The following is a 19,507-nucleotide window of genomic DNA, read 5'->3' as shown; positions in this document are numbered from 1 at the left end:
CTCCTCCTTCCACAAACCAAGAAGGTTTAATGAGGTCCAAGAAGGTTTAATGAGGTTCTTGTCACCTTTCTATCAACCTTCAGATTGACAAGTCTCCGACTGAAGAGCTTAGATATGAAATACACCTCACATGGTTGTTGTATGCCACTTAGTGTTTTAGTCTGGAGCTTTACAAAATAAAATTAAAGTAGATTGGGGTGATATATGCTTCCGTTTTGCCTATATTTGGGCCATCGAAATGACCTTGAATGTCTGTGTGGCCTTCTTGATTTTTGTAAAGGAATTGTTTCTGTTGTTTTGGTTAGACTGAAGAACTCAAAGGTTAAGATGAAAATCAGTGTGCCTTCATGTCTTTTGATGAGAAAGTAAACTCTTATGTAAGAGGCAAAGTACAAATAAGCTCTCTTTTGTTCTACTAGACACAATTACTGTAGATAACACATCTGTGATTAGTTTCCTTTGCAACATATGTTTAAATTTGCCTTCAATTCTGGGTTTATCCATGATATATAAATACAGTGATATACACACATACAGATCTATAAATGAAAAAGGAATCTCTTTAGATCCTAATAGATATTTTGTATTGCATAGGAGTTTGTATGCTATGTCAGGCATGTAATTCTCAATACAAACCCACATTTTCTTAATTTTCAAATGAGGCAGCACTTTTTGCAGCAGTAAAAGTACATGACGTAAATTGCCAGATCCTATCTAAAATAAGTATTTCAACAGAAATAAGCTGCCCACGTAACAGGATGCTTGGCTCTACAGGCCAGATAGCATTCTAGGAAGCTGGTCTTTTTTCCTTGAAGAAACGAAATAAAAATATTCCAAAAGAGAAGAGAGATTTCAGTATTTATTTAGGGCTCCATGTTTTAAAAAGACTTCTTTCAAACTGTTTTCCTTGATGTATTTCATTTTCTTTCTTTCACCTTAGTAAATGTCTTAATATTTCTTATTGTAGATTTCCACAGCTTGAAAAAGTCACTATGCAAATTCCGGTCAGTTACACTCGTCGAGCAGTTATTCTGCTTTTGCAGCTTTCTAATATGAGTTCAGGTGTGCATTTTTCTGCTCTCTACTGCTGGAGTTGAAAAGGCAAAGAATGGACGTCAAAAACCAGAGATCAGATCCTGAGTTAGCCTGTGATAACAACTGTTATATCAAAATCAAAAAAAGATATTGATTGAAAAGGAAAATGCTTTTTTTACCTGATGTCACTTTCCCAAACTCGACTATCATCCAAATCTTCAATAAACTTCTCCCCTTTCATCCAGTAGATTAAAGGGCTGACATCTCCACTATATCCAAAGAAAGCTCGGCAGGTTAGATTAGCAGAACCGCCTGTTAAAAAGAATGTAAGAAAAGATGTTATTTCAAAACTTTTAAGAAAAGCTTCATTTTTTAATCAGTGGCTTTTGTTGATTTTAAAATAAACAATTTATATCTGTAAAGACCCTCAATTTCCACCTGCTGTTGAAAACATCCAAAGTATCTATTTGTTTTGCAACTGCTGTTAAATATATTTTCTGAAAATAAGTACAATGAAAATGAAATTAAATGTTACGTAAGGATAGAATTCAGTTTTGTATTCTTTCCCAAAGTTTTCTGTATTTGCTAAAGAAATGAAAGAATATGTTTTTTTTTTTCAAAAAGAGCTAACTCAACCAAAGATTTTCATGTTTTCTCTGAAAACAGATAAACGTTAGGTAACATAGACGTGCAATCACATCTGTCCTATTTCAGCGATGCAGTGTTTTCTGCAAAGCAGGCAGTAGATTTCTGTAGGGTACTATTTCCAAGGAACAGCTAGTAGAAATATACATGCTCATTGCTAAGCTGTTTTTGCAGAAAAGTATTAAATATCTAAACAAAAAAAAAAGACATATTAACTCATTTGTATATTGTAGGACACATCTCACCTTATTAATGTACTCAATCATTAAGTACACACAGCAAGGAGCAGGAATTCTATATATGTGTAATGTTACTTGTTTAATCATTATAATGAAAACTAAAAAATGTAATATGCCCTCCCTTTTGTTTGTTTTCGTTGTGTAGTCTTACAGTGTGTTAGTACCACTTGGCTTTGGGGGTTCAGCTAAAGCCCATACAGTGAATGAAACAGTACTTTGCACACATTTTATGCGTTGGTAAGATTGGATAAAACTAGCTGTACTCTGGACAGCCACATTGTTAAAGATATCCCATTCAGTGCTGTAAAGATGCTTGTCTCAATGTGCACTAATCCTTCTAAACTGCTACATGGATTTTTTAGTGGATAATTATGCAATGATTTAAAGAACCATCATGATTTAAGGACTGTTTTCTTCTCCCTGAGGAGAGTATTTTCATGGATTTTATATTACTACTCAAGCAAACTCATATTTTATTTACACTTCCAATTTTTGATCTTAGGATTTTAAAATTGACTGACCACAGCTTCTGGGGAAAAAAAAAAAAAAGATGCATTCTTAACACTACTTGATTCTGTACCGAGTTGCCATAAGGATTCCATCTGGGTTCAGTGAATTTCCTTAAAAATGCACTGCTTTGGGTCAGAACCTGGTCCTTCTCAAACATATAACATCAATATCTGAATGTCTTATTTACTTTTTAGTACAGAAAAAAATGCAGGATGCTGTAACAAGAAGATTAATTACTGAATAAATGCTTTATTTATCTGAAATGATTTGTGGTTTTCTGTAAAAGGATCTGATTCCTTCACCTGGCTTGAACTCTCACATTCGGGTGCAGAATCAAATGTCTGTAATGAAAATATGCAACATCAAGGGCAATACTATCTATGCTGCTTTCACAAGAGGTTTAGGAACTGAGCTGCTTCCAGTCATTAGATGAACTTCTGGTTGGTGCCACACCCTTTGCCAGCAATGACTGCTAAAGAGACAGGAGTATCGCAGAACTTGAAAGCAGAACGGAGAGGAGGGTCTCATTTGTAATCAAAAGGTATGAAATAAAATCTCTGATTAATGAAACATTTTGTTAATCTCATCTTATTTAGGGCAAAGTTACCAAACGTAAGCTGAAGATCTTCAGCAAGAGGGCAAAAACTCTCTTAAGACAACCACAGCTCCTGTTTCCACATCCTGAGGAGCAATAGCCAGGACACCTACCTGCAAATCCACCCTCTCAATCTCTACACAGCTCAAGAAGTGTCATTTAGAAGCACTGGAGAGAAAGATTTTTGCAATTTTGAAACCATTTGTATTGGAATACCACTTAGTGGGTTAGGTACACGAAAACGTGTAATGGAACATTATAAATGTCCTGGTTGTACCACAGACATTTTAACAGGTGTATATCCAGTTTCTTATAGCAGTTGTGTAACAGATATAAACTAATTTGTTTTTTCTTTTAGGTTTTACATCGTTAACTGCAGCACACAAATATATGAAAAGGAAAATACAAAACCTTAAATGATTATGAATATCTTGGCCACAGTCATCCAATCTAGCACATGTTCAGGGTTGTGAAATACCTAGTAACCACAGGATTATTGGACTATGATCAGTCTCAAAACAGAAGAAGATACTTGCACATCAAACCAATAGCAGACTCCTGTGATAATTGGATAATCCCTAGTGCATTATCTACCAGTCTTAGTGGGAAGAGTGCTATCTAATACATCACTGTCACTACTTGAGCTTTTTCCAGAGCTTTCCCACCAAGTCAAGGCCCAGTTGAAACTTTTTAGCTTTTAAGAGCTGGCAAGATCACAGCTGGAGGGACTGAAGCTTCTGACCAGTTTATCCATGATTCACAGAGATTAGGCACCACAGGTGCTGAACCATCAAAGCTCTCCAGCTAACAGGCACCTACTGAGAGCTGATTTTTGCACTCTGTAGGCCTTTAAGACTTTCACAGGTGAATATTAACGTGTATAGTTGTTTTATTTATTTGGGTTTTTTTTAAATAAATTATTTTGTTAAGGGAAAAATGGTAGAAAGTAAGTTTGAGAGTGAAGCTTTTTCCATCATTACATTCTTAAATAAATTTCCCCCTTAAATAAAAAATGTAAACATTTTAAATAGAGAATGCGTAAGTTTCCATTCAACGCGAAATATTTACACCTGAGAAATAAATCAGGACTGATGTAATGTTTCTTAGTAGTACTCTGTTCTTTACAGTCACAGAGTAAAGGCCATTGTAAAGGCCATTATCTTACCAGGTGTTCAGTTATAAATTACCTATACTATCTACCTTGACCAATCTTCACAATAAGCCAGTGGGAAGTCCATTAGCAGGTCATCAAGAAAGTTTCAGTGACCAGCTAATGACTATCTGTGACCATTAATGAGGAGGTCTGTTACTCCAGTTTACAGCTCTTTGCAGAGGGTGGCAGAGCTCACTTGGTGGAGCAGAGATGTCACAGTTGCAGGTATGTGTAAGTAATAGGCAAAGGCTGACTGAAGGGCAATATTATGAGTGCGTAGAGTATTTTAGGAGCACATCTTTATCGCTGCTTCAGAGCTGCCCTCATGTGAGTGAGTGTATGCTGTCCAATGGGCTATATTTTTCCTCAGAAGTGTACCTTTGAAGTGAGTGTGCCAGAAGATGCTGAGTTTGGCACAGAGTGAATGTGCTGCATGGACAATCTGTTTTGAAGAAGTCTATTTTTATAACGCATGGACAATTTAAGTAAATAAATTTAAAAGTTGCTTTCCTTCATGTTTAAGCTACTGTACAAAACAACCCGTCAGTCAATTAATTGAAATCATTCAGTTAACCCAAAATCTTGAATCTCTTTGTGTGTTTTCTGTGCTGAGAAAAACCATAGAAATGGTTTGAAAACTATAAAAGTTTGATGAATATGTAATGCTTTCTACGCCATTGATATAAATTTTTCTGTAAATGCTGTATTATTACAGTTTTATAGCTTAGCTTTGAAGGAATTTAAATACATATTTTGAATTAACTACTAAGGAAATCCATCTCTCTCTTCCTGTCTCCTTTGCTGTGAGATGTAAATCTTAAGAATGTTCTATCTCAAGTCGAGTTCTGGGTAAACTGCTTTTTTATGGACCCTGGAAAATTCAAAAGGCATGAGGTTAGAATTATTAAGTGAAACTGATAGCAGTAGGGTTTTTGTTAATACCTCCTCCAAAGCAATAAAAAAACATCCTCAAGAAAGGCTAAAGAGGAAAATTACACCTTTGACTTTATAGTATAATTATCATATTTTACCTTGAAATAATGCAATAAAGACATACAAAAGAACACCTAAAAAGTAAGCTTCAGCTGCGTATTTCTCCACCACCCTTATTTCGGATGATTAGTATGTTCTTACTTTACTGAGCCGGTTTTTGTGAACAGTGGAATGTAAGCACTACATGTTCCTGCTACTTGCTGTGACAAAATTGCACTGTCAAGTCTAGCCAACTGGATTCAAGTTGAATTAATGAAAAGCCCTTTGCTATCCAAACTGAGAACAATTTTTGGTACACAGTATGGTTTTCAAGTAGAGCAGAATGCAAGGTGGGACCACAACAAAGTGTACTCCCTTGAAACTATCAAATCCTTTCAGCAGAGCAACACACTGGGTTTGTGTCTGTTTTCTGTAATTGGCAACGTTTGGGGCGCTTTGCAAACCACTGCTATGGGACCCCATGACCAGGAGAGGGCACTGTCTAACCTGGAAACATTTAAAAAAAAAAAAAAAGTAAATTCTTAGTGTATTGGCTTTAATTAAGAACATCAACCTGCTAAGAACCTGCTTGTTGTAATTAGCAAATAGTGAATGTTTTGTAGTTCGTGAAATGCCATCTTGTATAGGCAGTTTAAATTAAACTTACACCATCACTCATCCGAGTTAGGACATACCATGATGGCACCTGTTCTAGCCTGTGAATTGATATATTCTCCAATGAAGGACAACCACCTTTGCTGGAAACAATGATAAATATCAGACCTCTTCTGCAAACTGTTTCTAGAAGAATCCTCAAAGATGTATCCTGGAAGTGAAGCGCTTAAAAGTCATGCTGAATATCAAGTAACATTGAGGGCCAAAAGATTGAAAACGTTAAGTGTGCTGAAATATGGGACTTTCCTTTGCTGTGCAACGATAAAAATTTATAAAAATTGTACACAGGCAATATCTACGCATTTATAAGTATCCCATCTATTTGTAAGATTAACACTTCAAAAAGAAATTATAAAAGGCCAGGGCAGAAGCAATCAAACTCTATCAGACATGAATGAAATACCATTCTTTTCATTTGTGTTACAGAAAAAACACTGACAAGATGTCAGTCTTCCAAATGGAGGGATGTAAAAGCTGTTAACTTCTGAGGTGTGACAGATAGGTGGCAATTCCACAAAGTCAGTGACCCACTTGTTTTGCCAGTGCCATCTGCCAAGCCCAGCAGGCAGGCAAGGAGAAGCTGCTCATGTTTTCAAAGAAGTGTCACATCCTAAACCAGTTCAACAGTTCTTGAAAGCCTTATTGTAAACACCATTAAGAAAAAAAAAAAAAGAGAGAGAAAAAGGAAAATAAAGTACCATGCAGTTTTGAGCCATAAACCAATCATATGATCATATTTTCAGGATCTGCAAGTCTTCCCTTACAGCAGGATCACCTGCAGGGATTCCTCTTGATGCCTTCGTTGCCCGTGCAGAGTATTACCTACCGCTATGTGCAGTTCACACACATAATTCCAAAGCTTGATATCTTGTACTCTAACTAGATTGTTACTCTCTTCCTGAATGTTTGATATAGCAGGTTAGGTAAAATTGGAAAAAAAACCCAAAGAGCTGTTTTCTGAAATATAACTGCCAGATGAGAACTATTAAATTCCAGTCTCATCACCGAGTTCTTTCTTGCGAAGCCTTTGGCAAATCATCAGATTTTGTACCTATACAATTGTGAATACACAATGTACAAATTCCTTCTACTTTGAATTTAGTGAATGTAGATTTGAATGGGCTGGGTAATGTCATTCCACTGAATAGTATCATGCAAGCATCATACAAAGTGACTGAATGTGATTACACAGCTGTATCTCTTCATTAGTAGACCTGTCCCTATTTCGTTATGTTGTAGAGGGGTTTGTTGATCGCATTGGACTCTGAATTACTTATTGAATAAGTTGTTCAAGCCATAAATGAGTAAACTTAGAGTACACACAACCATTCCTCCATTAAAAAAAAACCCATCAGCAGAGGTTCGCCACAAGATCATAGAAAGACTGAAACTTTTGAACTTTCACTGAATTTGTAGATATCACTGTTTATTGGAGAGGTTAGAATAATCACTTCCTTGAATTTCTGATTTTTTTTTTCTAAATTAGAAAAAAAAAGCCTAATTCTTGTACATTCGGGTTCTCTGTTTGGTTTTTTGGGGTTTTTTGGTTTTTGTTTGTTTTTTTTTTTTTTTTAATTAGATACTAGCCCTCATTCACCGTAAAGCTAAACTAATTTGCACCACTCAGTCATCCATTGCCATATGAAAAGTCCTCTACCCTTCAAGGCTTCCAGCTGCTGAACTACAGTTCGACAGCAGGGCGCTTAATGGAGGCATCTGTATGTTGCTGCTCACGCATTCCCTGCCCTTAGATATTTGTGTCTGCAACACTTAATAAGATGCTACAGTGAAACACGCATGGTAAGATCTAAGATCAACCTAAGAGTATCAAAAATTTTCTGTGGAATGTGAAGGAAAAGGAACTCCAACACTTTCTGCTTTGAATGGGCTCTTTAGCAGCATAAATGTAAGAGGCAGAATCAACAAAGACAGCAACCACTACAGCAAACTGCAGAAAAAGAAGTGATGTATGGCACTTTTGGCTCAAAGTGCACAGAACTTCTCTCAGGTATGTATATTGTCAAACTACCTTTCATTTCACAAGATGTAACGAAACCCCTGAAACAATGATCTTGAATCATAGAATAGTTTGCGTTGGAAGGGACCTCAAAGATCGTCTAGTTCCAAACCTCCTGCCGTGGGCAGGGATACCTCCCACTAGATCAGGCTCCTCAAAGCCCCATCCAACCTGGCCTTGAACACCTCCAGGGACGGGGTGTTCACTTCCCTGGGCAAGGGATTTTCCTAACAGTAAGCCTCTCCTCTCGATAGATGGTAATTTAAGGCTAATAAATCAGTGGTTCAGCAAGTATTTTGCATTCCCACTTCTTCAGAATTAGAGGCTGAGGTGGGAGATGAGTATCACAATCATAAAGCAAGACTTGCTAAAGAAAAGGAAAGTCGTTGCAATTGACAATTGAAAGTCACTGCACTACAAGATTTACTTCACTTTTACTCCAGAAGTTCATATTTTCTCAAGGGCTTTTTAGATGAATACATTTCTCAAGCACTTTTTTTTTTGTGCCCTTTCTGTCAGATCAAATGCTAATTTCTGGTTTAGAAGCTTAGCTGTTTTTAGATGTCACCAGAAAATATTCTTGTTAACAAAATATCTCTAATATAAAAAATAATTTAAAAAAAGGAGAGGTGGCTCTAAATATCTAACTTCACATGTTTTTTAGCTCTTATAGACCTACTACTTGGGACCTTTAAAGCTGTCTGCATCATGCATAGCTTAATATTGTTTGGTGTCTTGTTTTTGGATTAGTTTGTGACCATACTGACTTTGAATACGGTGCTGTGGCTTTTGTGCTTTAATGGTGCTACGTGGTAAGAAAACAGGTTTAGCTAGCAACTTGAAGTTCTCTTTGCATAAAGAAGTCCCATAAGGACTTCTGTGAGAAATCCCATATGGGAGACCATACTTCTTATGGTCTGTCTCTGTCACAAAAGTGAGGTAGCTAGGTCACAAGTCCAGGGATCCCACTGCCCCTCAGCAGTCTCTGACAACTAAAATGGCATCTTGCAGATTTAGCTTTGTGAAGTCCTACTCTGGGTCATATTTTGGGAAACACTAAGAAAAACAGGAGGGGTTTCCTGTATATCTCATCACATTTCAGACAGCTTAGATTAAGCAAAAAAGAAAATAAAGAAAAAAAAAGAAAGAAGAAAATAATTCAATGTATGTGTCTCTGGTGAAGAATATTTAATGATAAGATATATCCCTGAGGGTGTTCAAAGCCAGGCTGGATGAGGCTTTGAGCAACCTAATCTAGCAGAAGGTGTTCCAGCCCATGGCAGAGGAGTTGGAACTGGACGGGCTTTAAGGTCTCTTCCAGCCCAAACCATTCTCTGATTCTACGATATTAAGAATGGTAAACTCCTGGAGTTCTGTAGGTGACACTAGGCCCCAAGAAATTCCAGAACTGGAGTCTCTGACGTCTAAGGCAGAGAGTTTCAAGCCATTACATCTCTCAAAACGTTTTCTTCATTCCCATACAAAACCCAGAGGTAAAGCAGCAGCAGACTGAAAGTGGGACTTAGGTGGCTCCTCATATCTCAGCTGTTGCTAGACTTTTGTTTTACTAAGGAACTACTTGAAATTAATCCAGCTCACCCATGTCTACAATGACAATAATTTTCTAATATAGCACACTTGCAATAGCACAACTCCTTTTTCACTTTGCTTTCTTTTACCTGTGTAAGCTATGGAAATAATTGACTTTTGTTGTTGATTTTTTTTTTTAAGGTGACAAGTGTTGACTCAACAGACTAAAACTTTTAAATCTTTTGCTGTGGATGTTTTGTTAGAAATCCTGTTTGCTTGTTCTTTCTGAGCAGAATATAATAGATTTGCTTTGATATCTTGTGGGTGCTAGTCCATGTCAAAAAACACTGCACATAAATCATGGCAACCAGCTGCGGCCCCATTACCTTCTCCCAGTCTCCCTCTCACGTGCCTGCACAATGCTTTCTGTACAAGAGAATTGCAGGGTATGTCCTGGATTCTATATAATGATAAATAAAACATTTTTTTTTCCCCAAAACAAGTTAACTCTGGGGAGCTATAGCAAAAACTTACTATGTCAGATCACACTTAAATGAAAGTATCAATAATCTTAAGGAGCAGATTTGGCAAGTCAGTTTATACAGAAATTATCAGCTATTCAACCTCTTGTGGATATTTCAGGCCCTGACTGTTCAGCCAGATGATTTATTCAGATATAGGACTAAATGAACAACGTTATAAACTGTGTTTTACCATAACGTCTCATAATGCCTGGTTTTCAACTGGTTAGGAAAGAAGGATTGTAACGTTTGCGTGATCATTAGTTAATTTGAGTGTACATAGCAAATTCTCAGCTTTGAAGTCTCAAAGATATTTTAAATAATAAGTTGTCTTAATATGTTGCAGGAAATTATTCAGTTAAGAAAGTATTCTGAAAAATACTGTAGAGATGGTCTGCGTATGGAAGATGTTTTATAAAAGCAGAGATTTTGGAAAATGGAAGGCACAGCTTCACCTACACCTGCTAAACGGATTTTAAGGGAATCAAAACTACAGATAATAAAGAATATCATCCTCTGGGGAACTTTGCAGCACACACTGGAAACATTAGGAGTTCTAACATTTTTATGAACTAACCTGTTCTGTCAGATCACACCATGTGTTGGAAAATGTCAATTGGAAAAGACCCAGTCCCAGAAACCCGCCTTCTCTCAGAATTTTGGAATGGGTGAAGACAGTAGCTGTTCTTGCACCACAAGGACAATGGTGGGAGCGGTGTTCTTATGCTCCTAAATATACACCTGCTTGAGGGCTGTCTTTAAGGTGGTTATCACTCTTTAATAGGAAAATGACCCGGCTGGGCTGGAAGCTGGGAAGAAACAGAGCCTGTTAAGTCTATCTGTGTGTGAAATAGGTTACCTTTCTGGGCATCATAAAACGTGATCCTTCCAAAATAACTTCCTTCTCAAGAACAATTAATCATCAAGTTATTTTGGTTTCTTGCTCCTGTTTGTCAAGAGGAAGTGCTTTTGAGTACTGAAAAATCTGGACCACAGTAAGGCTTAAATGATTTATCTTCTTTCAGCAGCCATGTAGGCCTCATTTCTGTAGTCCACCTTCATCCTCTTTTAGTTGTAATTTCCACAGTTATACTGTACAGGGTCCTGCCAGTAAAAGTCTTGAGAGATTTACATGTTCTTTTTCTGAACCCAGATACTTGAGGTCAGGGAGCAGGACATAAATCCTCATTACTACTGTAATTGTGAATTTTCTGACCATTTTACATAACCTACCCTCCTCCTGCTGCACACCCACCAATACTGTATTTTTTGTTTTGATATTCTAAGTGCTCTGAGAGGCACAGGAGCTGTGACATTTCTTAAAAGCAGAGAAAAGTGAAGGAAAATTTCACCTTGCTCCATTCAAGCCCCAGGAGCGCAGAACGTTGTCTACAATGTTGTTGTGTTTTTTAACAGTTTTCACAGGTCTCAAAGCAAGGATTAAAAGCATAGTTGAGTGACAAAAGAAATATAAGGTATGACAGCTGCTAGTTACAGGAACAGAGAGAAATTTTCATTATGCAACATTTATGATACAAACTGTGCAAGGAGGAAGGTGGCAGACTGGTGTCTCTGACAGTGCAGCCCTTTGCAGAGGTGTGGGGTGCCACCCTGAGCAGCAGCTCCACTGTTGACGCAATCCTTTGCCACTCCAGAGTTGGGGCTGCCAGTCATTCCAAGATACATGATGGCTTTTTAATGTAGACACCTGTACGTAAGGGACCACTGTAAGTTTGCAAAACCTCTTTTCACTTGTGACTTGCAGCTACAGTTTTAATCAAAGTCTGGGGAAAAGAAGCGGCTGTGTTAATTCTAACACTATCTAGCCCATTGTCAGGTTTAAAGAATACTGTTGCATCTATATGCTTTGATTTTTAATGATGTAGTTATTTTCAACTGCTGATACAATCTACTGGGTACTAAAACAATGATGGATTTGTAGAAAGTGCTTATTACAGTGTTTACAACCAGTCTGTTGGCATCTAAATGGCATCTTTTTAAAAATGTCTTATAATGACACACATATGAAAATGAATATCATGTATACAACAGCCTAAAATAAATGGCCTTAGGCATTACGTATTGCACAATTGCATATCTATCCAGTTTCCTAAACATACAGAGTACACCCTCAGAGAAGTTTAAAACTACTGTACCTTAAGTGAAGTCACATGGATTATCAGAAATTAGATCAGTGGGGAATGAAAATTCTTACTTTGAAAATGCTCCTTCTTTCACAAAAAGAAATATTTTTTAATGTTAATTTGAGAAACCTAATCTTCAAACACAAAAAGTGAGGAAGAGTAACACAGCCACCCAGACTGAATCTAAGCAAAGGTCCACTATCCCAGCATCCTGTAACTAGCAATATTCAAGAGGAGGAGGACAAAATCTAGATTTAGGAGTCAAAGTTCCTGAAAACAGCCCCAATTTTATTATTAAAATCTTGACAAAATTTAAACTCCAGCAATGCTACTAATAAGAAGCAAGATCATATGGCTGTCTCCATTGTAGGAAATTAATCTGTCTGTTCTTACAGGATGCACAAATAAAATAGTACCAGTAATCACCTTCATTATCACTAGGAGACAAGAAAAAATAGCCTTCTTATAGAATTTCAGCAATATGCTTTTTAATAAAAGTATGTACATTTGTTTGAGAAGTTAAAAGAGGGAAACTTATTGTTATGATAAAAAGGACCTAGTTGAGCTTATCCAGTTGACTGTTTGTCCACAACTTGCTTTTATTTTATCCAAGTTGCAGGATAATCAGAGATAGTTATGTCTAAAGTTTTGTTTGTTTTTTTTTTAATGCATTCAATTTTTGATAACAGGTATATTAAACTTTACTTTAAATAAATTGCTCTGCTAAAACACTTTTTAGAGTGTGATGAAAAAGTTGAAGTGTTAAATAACAACAGAATTCAAGACATATGAAAAATCCAGAAAATAATAAAAGGCAAATGGGAAATGGCAAAATTGTTGCTAGTCCAGGTGATCATTTGAAGATGAGTGAAGATTTTTTTCAGGACTTTGATGGCAGGCAGTTTCCTTGGTGTTCGAGGCAGGTAATAGGATGGCATGGAGTGGCTAGTCCTGAAACTATTCTGTTTCCTCTAAGTCAGTCTCTAAAATGGAAACCAGTCCCAATGAGAGTGAGAAAACCTAACTCAGTGGCAGCAGCAGTAATTTTTTAAAATGTCCTGCTGAATTGTACCCCTTTGTACTACAGTAAGGATCTCTTGTAGAAGCTGTTTCCATTTTTAATGTTTAGATCAGTATTGTGTGGAAGGAGTAGTTGGGAAGTGGGAAAAGACTGATGCTGTCGAGATTAAGACGTGACCTCCTCAAATGCAAGGCTGGGCGACAGTAATGAAAAGATACCCTCTTAGACATGGCCTGCTGGCACCTGCCCAGTGATACTACAGTAGCTGAAAAGCAGATTTCAGTAAAAGACTAATCTGTAAGAGCCTATCAAACCTATAGCTGGAATGGAGATATTGTTTTTCCTCCTCAAAACAAAAGCCCACAACACCCTGTTGCCTCATGTTCTTCTAGTCACCCTTTCTCACCTCATCCTCTTCTCTCCATCCTGACAGATGTCCTGCAATTGCCAGCATCTCCCTGCCTGCAGACAACTCCAGGACTAGACCTCCAGCACACAGATGAGATGACAGCCTGAACCCTGTTAACATGGAGATGCATCTTACACCTCTGTCTTCATAACTAAAGTAGTGAAGGCTGGAATCTACCAAGACCCTAACATAAAAGATCTTCAAATATTAAAAGATTACATTGTTTGAGGAGTGATCAGGAAGGAAAACCCCCAACAAAACAAAACAAAACACTGTAAAAGAGGTATTGAAGAAATGTTTGACAGCAGCTACTTTCCTTCATCCATGAAAGAGATTCTTCTCCTGTAGGTTTAAGAGTGGCATCATGATTAAGAATTAGCTAAGAGAAGCAGTTTGCCATCCTAAATAAAATGAATCATTCCTAATATGATTGGCATGTGTTACGTATTAAAATGAAACAGAAATGTAGTTTGAAAAGAGCATTTGTTGAAAAGGCAGAAGAAAAAGGTTGACATGACATTCTCTGCATAAATGAAGACTTCGAAGAAAAAAAATTCTGCTTTTTATATTCATTTTAGAGATATTTCTATTAAAAAGATATTAGTTACTCAAATGTCACTCATGAATAAAAATTTATGTTGGTGACATGGGAGATATTGCAGATGAGCTGTTGTTCATGTAAAAAGCTCCAACCCCTCAGATTTTCATTAAAAAAGACAAAAAAATGCAGAGCTCCTAGCTCACCCTTTCACTAAGTGGGAACATGAAAAGTTCCAATTGATTATTTAAATTACCCAGGCAAATTGTTGCTTATTGGTTAGACAGGAACAAAACCATATCTCCCACAGAATTTTTACAGTTATATTTATGAATTGACCGTAACAGACTGATTCATAGGCTGGACATGCTGGGTTTAGTAGAATTAAGTTTCTGTAGTTCAAACAGTAGGATGAAAGGGCAGAGGTTTTCAGGAAAGAGGATTTCTGAGTAAAAAGACTTGTTATTTTCTTTACTTGAACTTTTATTTTATTTTTATTTTATTTTATTGTATTTCTATTAGTTCATTTAATTTGAACAGACTAACACCTCAGAGCTGTTAGCCCAGGATAGATCCAAGAGCAAAACTGGCTTGTTAAGCCAGGATGCTAGGATGAGGATTTACAGGCTCTGATCTTGGACAACCTATGTTCTGAGAGTTTTAAAACTCTCTTTTAAGGAGAATAACTTAGTTGAGGCTAGGGATCCCAAGGCTTTACTGCTAGAGAACTTCAAACTAATGATCTTGATGTTCTTCCACAGCTTTATGCCTAGAAAAATGGATTTTGGAAGCTCAGCTCAAGCTTGAAGCTGTAGCTCCTACAGTGCCTCTTATGTCAACCATCACCGGAGCAGGGATGCATACCAGTTATGGTGCACAAAGCTGCTTCTTAGGTGATGAATGTAGCCTACAGAAAACTCAGCCTTTCAGCTTCACTGCATTGCATGTGAAAGGCCACACCTGACTGTTGATATCCAAGACCAAAGGAATGTAAGTTTGGGAATCTCCAGTGATCAGCCACAAATCAAAGATGTTTCATTTCTCAAAATGTTGAGAAGCCCATTTGTTTTGGGTGAGACTGTCTTTTACCAAAAATTTCTGACCTTGACATTTAAATGCAGTTCCACTTCTGCTACTTGTCTTGTGTATGACTTTGGTATTCTTATTGATTTTTTTCGCTTCTAATTTACCTGCCATCAGGGGTCATGGAGATTTGTCCTCCTATGCTTTGTTTTGTTTAATTAAACTGCAAGGGCAGCAAGTCAGTGAGATTCCACAATTAAGACTCACCAGCACCAGCTGAATGAATGAGTTGGCTTGAGTACATTACATAGTAAAATGATAACAGCTAGAGTCCTGACAGCAATATAGCTGTAAAAAGCTGTATTAGAACATCTGTACTGCTTCTGTACCACAGCTTACTCATTATGAAGCACATCAGTGATTTAACGGTAGGATGTGTTACATACTCTAGATCTATAATTATTCTTCCTTCTGTACAAAACACTTTAAAATTGCAATGGATCTTCCTTCTGGTGGAGGTCAGTAATTATCACTGTGATAACAACTATTGCTAGTTATATTTGTGATTGTTCATTTACCATTCATTGTTTCTTCATCTGTTCCTCAAGGAGGTTACTTTTTTTTGGCAGGCTATGTAAAGAAGTGTGAAGAAAAGGAAAGATTTATTAATACATTTATATAAAGGAGGTCAAGTATAATTCAGTAAGGCGATATTACTTAAAGCTTATTAGGAAAAGAATAAATAAATGTTGAATGTTTAGACACTGCAAAGGTCTCTAAATAGATTGCTAGTGAAACCACCCTTGTTATCACTCAGGTCTAGACTACGTTTCTGCAATGAAGAAACTGCTTAACACTGTTAAGCTACAAGATGACTCATAGCCTGTACATAATTGAATGTACACAACTGTTTATACTCTGCAGGTATTGGATCATGAGCTTCACAGCAGAAGAGAATTATTTCTCTTATGCTCATCAAGCACATAACATTTCATTCCTTTTCTAGAAGTCTTCCTGCTTCTAGTAGGAATATGATTGCAGTATCCGCTACAACATCCCAGATAACTTTTTACTTCTTTTTCTCTCCAATATTGACTTGTAGAAAACATAGTGCTTTCTGGATGCTTTTGTACTCGAAAAAGGCACAGGTAAATGAAAAAGGCAAAAGAGCCAAGATGAAAATCAAGGAAAACATTTTGTAATTTAGGTCACTATGTTACAGAAGGAATTATATGTGGAAGAAAGAAGTACGGTGGTAACTACTCCATCTAATATTAATACTCCATATCATTAATCTACAATCAAGATGAAAAATCTAGCTGCATATGATACAGAAATATGTATATGTTCTTACATGGGTGTCCATATGCTGTTTAATGATCCAGGTACTATTATTTCAACAGATTCCAAGTTTCTTCATTCAATATGTTTGTAAGTCTTCCAAAATACACCTTGAAAGCACAATTACTGTTGTGAGTGGTATCATAATAGGGATGAATTCAGACCTTAACAATGTAATCTGGTGGCCTTTTCCTGGTTAGAGACAATATTTGCTAGAAGATGCAGATGTGAAGAAATTGAAACATTCATCATGAATTTAGAACACTTGAATAAGTGTTCTAATTAATCTAATTAATCATTCTCGCGTTGCTGCAATATAGCCAATGTGTGCTCCATATATTAATTCATAGAATCATAAAAATACAGAATAGATTGGAAAGGATCTCCCAAGATCACTTACTTCAATGAGCATGGTGGGGGATCCTATTTTTCCCTGGTTTTCCTATTTCTGTAATCCATTGGGAAAAATCTAGACTCCAAGTTAAATAAACTTTGTCTTGTTTCTTTTCATAAAAGGGTTCATTTCCCTTCTGTATTTTACATGCAGCATTTTGTATTTCTGTACTGCCTTTGTATTCACCAACTGAAGATTTTCTACAGTGCTTTTAAATAGCATAAGAATGTTTCTGATTCAAGAGACTGGCTTTATGTTTTCTGCCCAGTAGAACATAATTAATACATTTCTATGATTGCTAGCATGATGAGAAACCAGTTGCTGAAGTACAACATAGGCTAACAACAAAACTTCTGTCTTGGTTGGGGATTTCACCCACTGTCTTCACAGCACCACAGCATTTTGCACAGTAAAATGCCATCTGTTGACGGCTGGCAAAATAATCTTCATCGTTACCACTGCCCAGCTCAACAGCTGTAGTAGTGTAATGAAATATAAAACTGTTTAAGTCTCTTATTGCTTTGAGATAAATGCATGAGAATAGTCCATGTTACTCCTTCCATGCAAAAGTTTATCATCTTGGAGTCCTTTATTATGAGTCAACCAACAGCAGGCATGTTGAATTTGGGTGCTTATGTGAACTAAAAAAAAGGTGTTTAGTCGATCTTTCATACACGAGCCACTGAACAATTTTCACTCCTCACAACGGTTGCCTATGTGTTGCTTGTATTTCTGTCTCACGTGATCAAGGAAAGCCCTGTTGAATGCTGCCTGCTTTCTGCCCCTAAATGTGTTTGTGATGATCACAGAGAAAAAAAGACTGTGGTGAACTGGGAAGAGGAATATCAGAGTAGCTCCTTTGAAAGCCAAGATGAACGGTTAAATCTTAGTCAGCTGGAGAAAGCGACTAATTGTGAGGAAAGAAAAGCAAAATCACCCCACACCTTACAAGAAAGGATTTTATTTCCAGTGTCAGAGGATGAACACTTACTGTTAATACAAAAGGTAGTCATGGAAACACGGTGGCTGTAGCAGAGACCTTTCAGACCACTGAGTCCACATCCTTAGTGCAAGACATAGTTTTCATACTATATGAAACTGATGTTTGACTGGAGTTTAGCCAAAAGACCAGCAAGAAAGTTGCATAATTATGTGAGAGATTTGGACAGAAGCCAAGATAAATGCTTTGGGATTAAATACTATATTAGTTTTTTCTTCACTATAATGCTTTAAAATTCTCTAGAATGTATCCTCTTTATTGGTAGATTGAAATATATTCCCTTTGGGAGTATGTAGGAAGGCATGTTTGCCCTCAGGAAGTAAATACTTATTCTCTTCTCAGCTCCCTGATAATGCAACTATGGTAATGGTTGCATTGCCAGCTTTGCCAGAAATATCTGAGGTTTCCTTGGATTCAAGCTGTGTCTCCTTGAGAGTATATGGGTAATAATTCAGTTTAAATATTAATGCTTTCATCCTCTTCTGAATTTGCAGAGAACATAATGTTTCTACACATTAAAGATGCAGTAAGAAAATCCTTTGTTTTTTATGCATAAAAAGAAGGACTATCCAGAGACTATAACATCCTGGGACTTGACCTATTTAGTGATGCTTCCTAACTAATTCTTATTCTCCTAAGAAAGGCATCTTAAATGAATTAAAAGGTTCATGTATAGAAATTGCCTGGAAGTATTCAACGATGGTGATAAAACTAAGATGAAATTTGTAATTCTGTTGGTAGAGAAGGGAACTTCTCTACACATGGGAGAGACTAGAGCTGGTGGAAGGAAGAAATACCTACTAGTCATGCAACGTAAGGCAACAGGCTCATTTGCAAACAGAGAGAGGCAAGGTCTGTCCAGATGCTAAGCAGGGTGCATTAGCTCTCATCCAGAATTGCGAATGTTCCAGTTTCTCAGAAGACTGCAAAGAACAAAATTCCCAATAAAAGATCATATATAGACTGTAACTGTGCCTCCTTCCTCAGATATGCACAAAGCTTTTATACAGTTCTCTTTACCTTGGCCAATGAAATGCTTTTTCAGTGAATCTCTAGTTTTAGGGAAAAAAAGGAAAAAGGTGCAAAATTATTTATGAATTCAAATGAGCTTTGGCTGACAGACTAGAGAAAGGTCATAGAATCATAGAATCGCTAGGTTGGAAAGGACCCACTGGATCATCAAGTCCAACCATTCCTAACAATCCTTAAACCATGCCCCTCAGCACCTCATCCACCCGTCCTTTAAACACCTCTAGGGAAAGTGACTCCACCACCACCCTGGGCAGCCTTTTCCAGTGCCCAATGACCCTTTCCATGAAATTTTTTTCCCTGATGTCCAGCCTGAACCTCCCCTGGCAGAGCTTGAGACCATTCCCCCTTGTCCCGTCCTCAGTCACTTGGGAGAAGAGGCCAGCTCCCTCCTCTCCACAACTTCCTTTCAGGTAGTTGTTGAGAGCAATAAGGTCTCAGCAATAAGGTCAAATTTATCAATAAGGTTCTTTTGACAGTTTCAAATAAACTTTTTCAGTATTATAATTTGTTTTATTTTGAGAAATTATCTACCCTAATAAAGGAAAGATTTTTCAAAGGGGATTAGTAAACTGGCAGGAAATGCAACTTATTGTTTCGTGCTGAATGAAAGAGTTGGCTACTCTAAAATGAAATACTGACTGGCATCATTGTTGCACCAAATATTCCTAAAAAAAATATTTAATTTCAATTCTAAAAGTCACACTCTTATTTCT

The 19,507-nt window shown here is 37.0% G+C and overlaps 1 protein-coding gene across 3 annotated transcripts in view; it reads right to left on the bottom strand.

Moving 5' to 3' along the window:
• The window catches only part of IL1RAPL1 (interleukin 1 receptor accessory protein like 1), a 697,071-nt gene that overhangs the window by 29,228 nt on the left and 648,336 nt on the right, over positions 1-19,507 (bottom strand). For all 3 annotated transcript variants that reach the window (XM_054056063.1, XM_054056064.1, XM_054056066.1), the window contains exon 7: positions 1,215-1,347. In XM_054056063.1, the coding sequence (XP_053912038.1) occupies positions 1,215-1,347 (133 nt within the window). The remainder of the gene's footprint in view (positions 1-1,214; positions 1,348-19,507) is intronic.

The sequence above is a fragment of the Cuculus canorus genome, chromosome 1 (assembly GCF_017976375.1).
Source record: "Cuculus canorus isolate bCucCan1 chromosome 1, bCucCan1.pri, whole genome shotgun sequence".
Lineage (NCBI taxonomy): Eukaryota > Metazoa > Chordata > Aves > Cuculiformes > Cuculidae > Cuculus > Cuculus canorus.
This window is presented reverse-complemented; position numbering and strand designations above follow the sequence as displayed.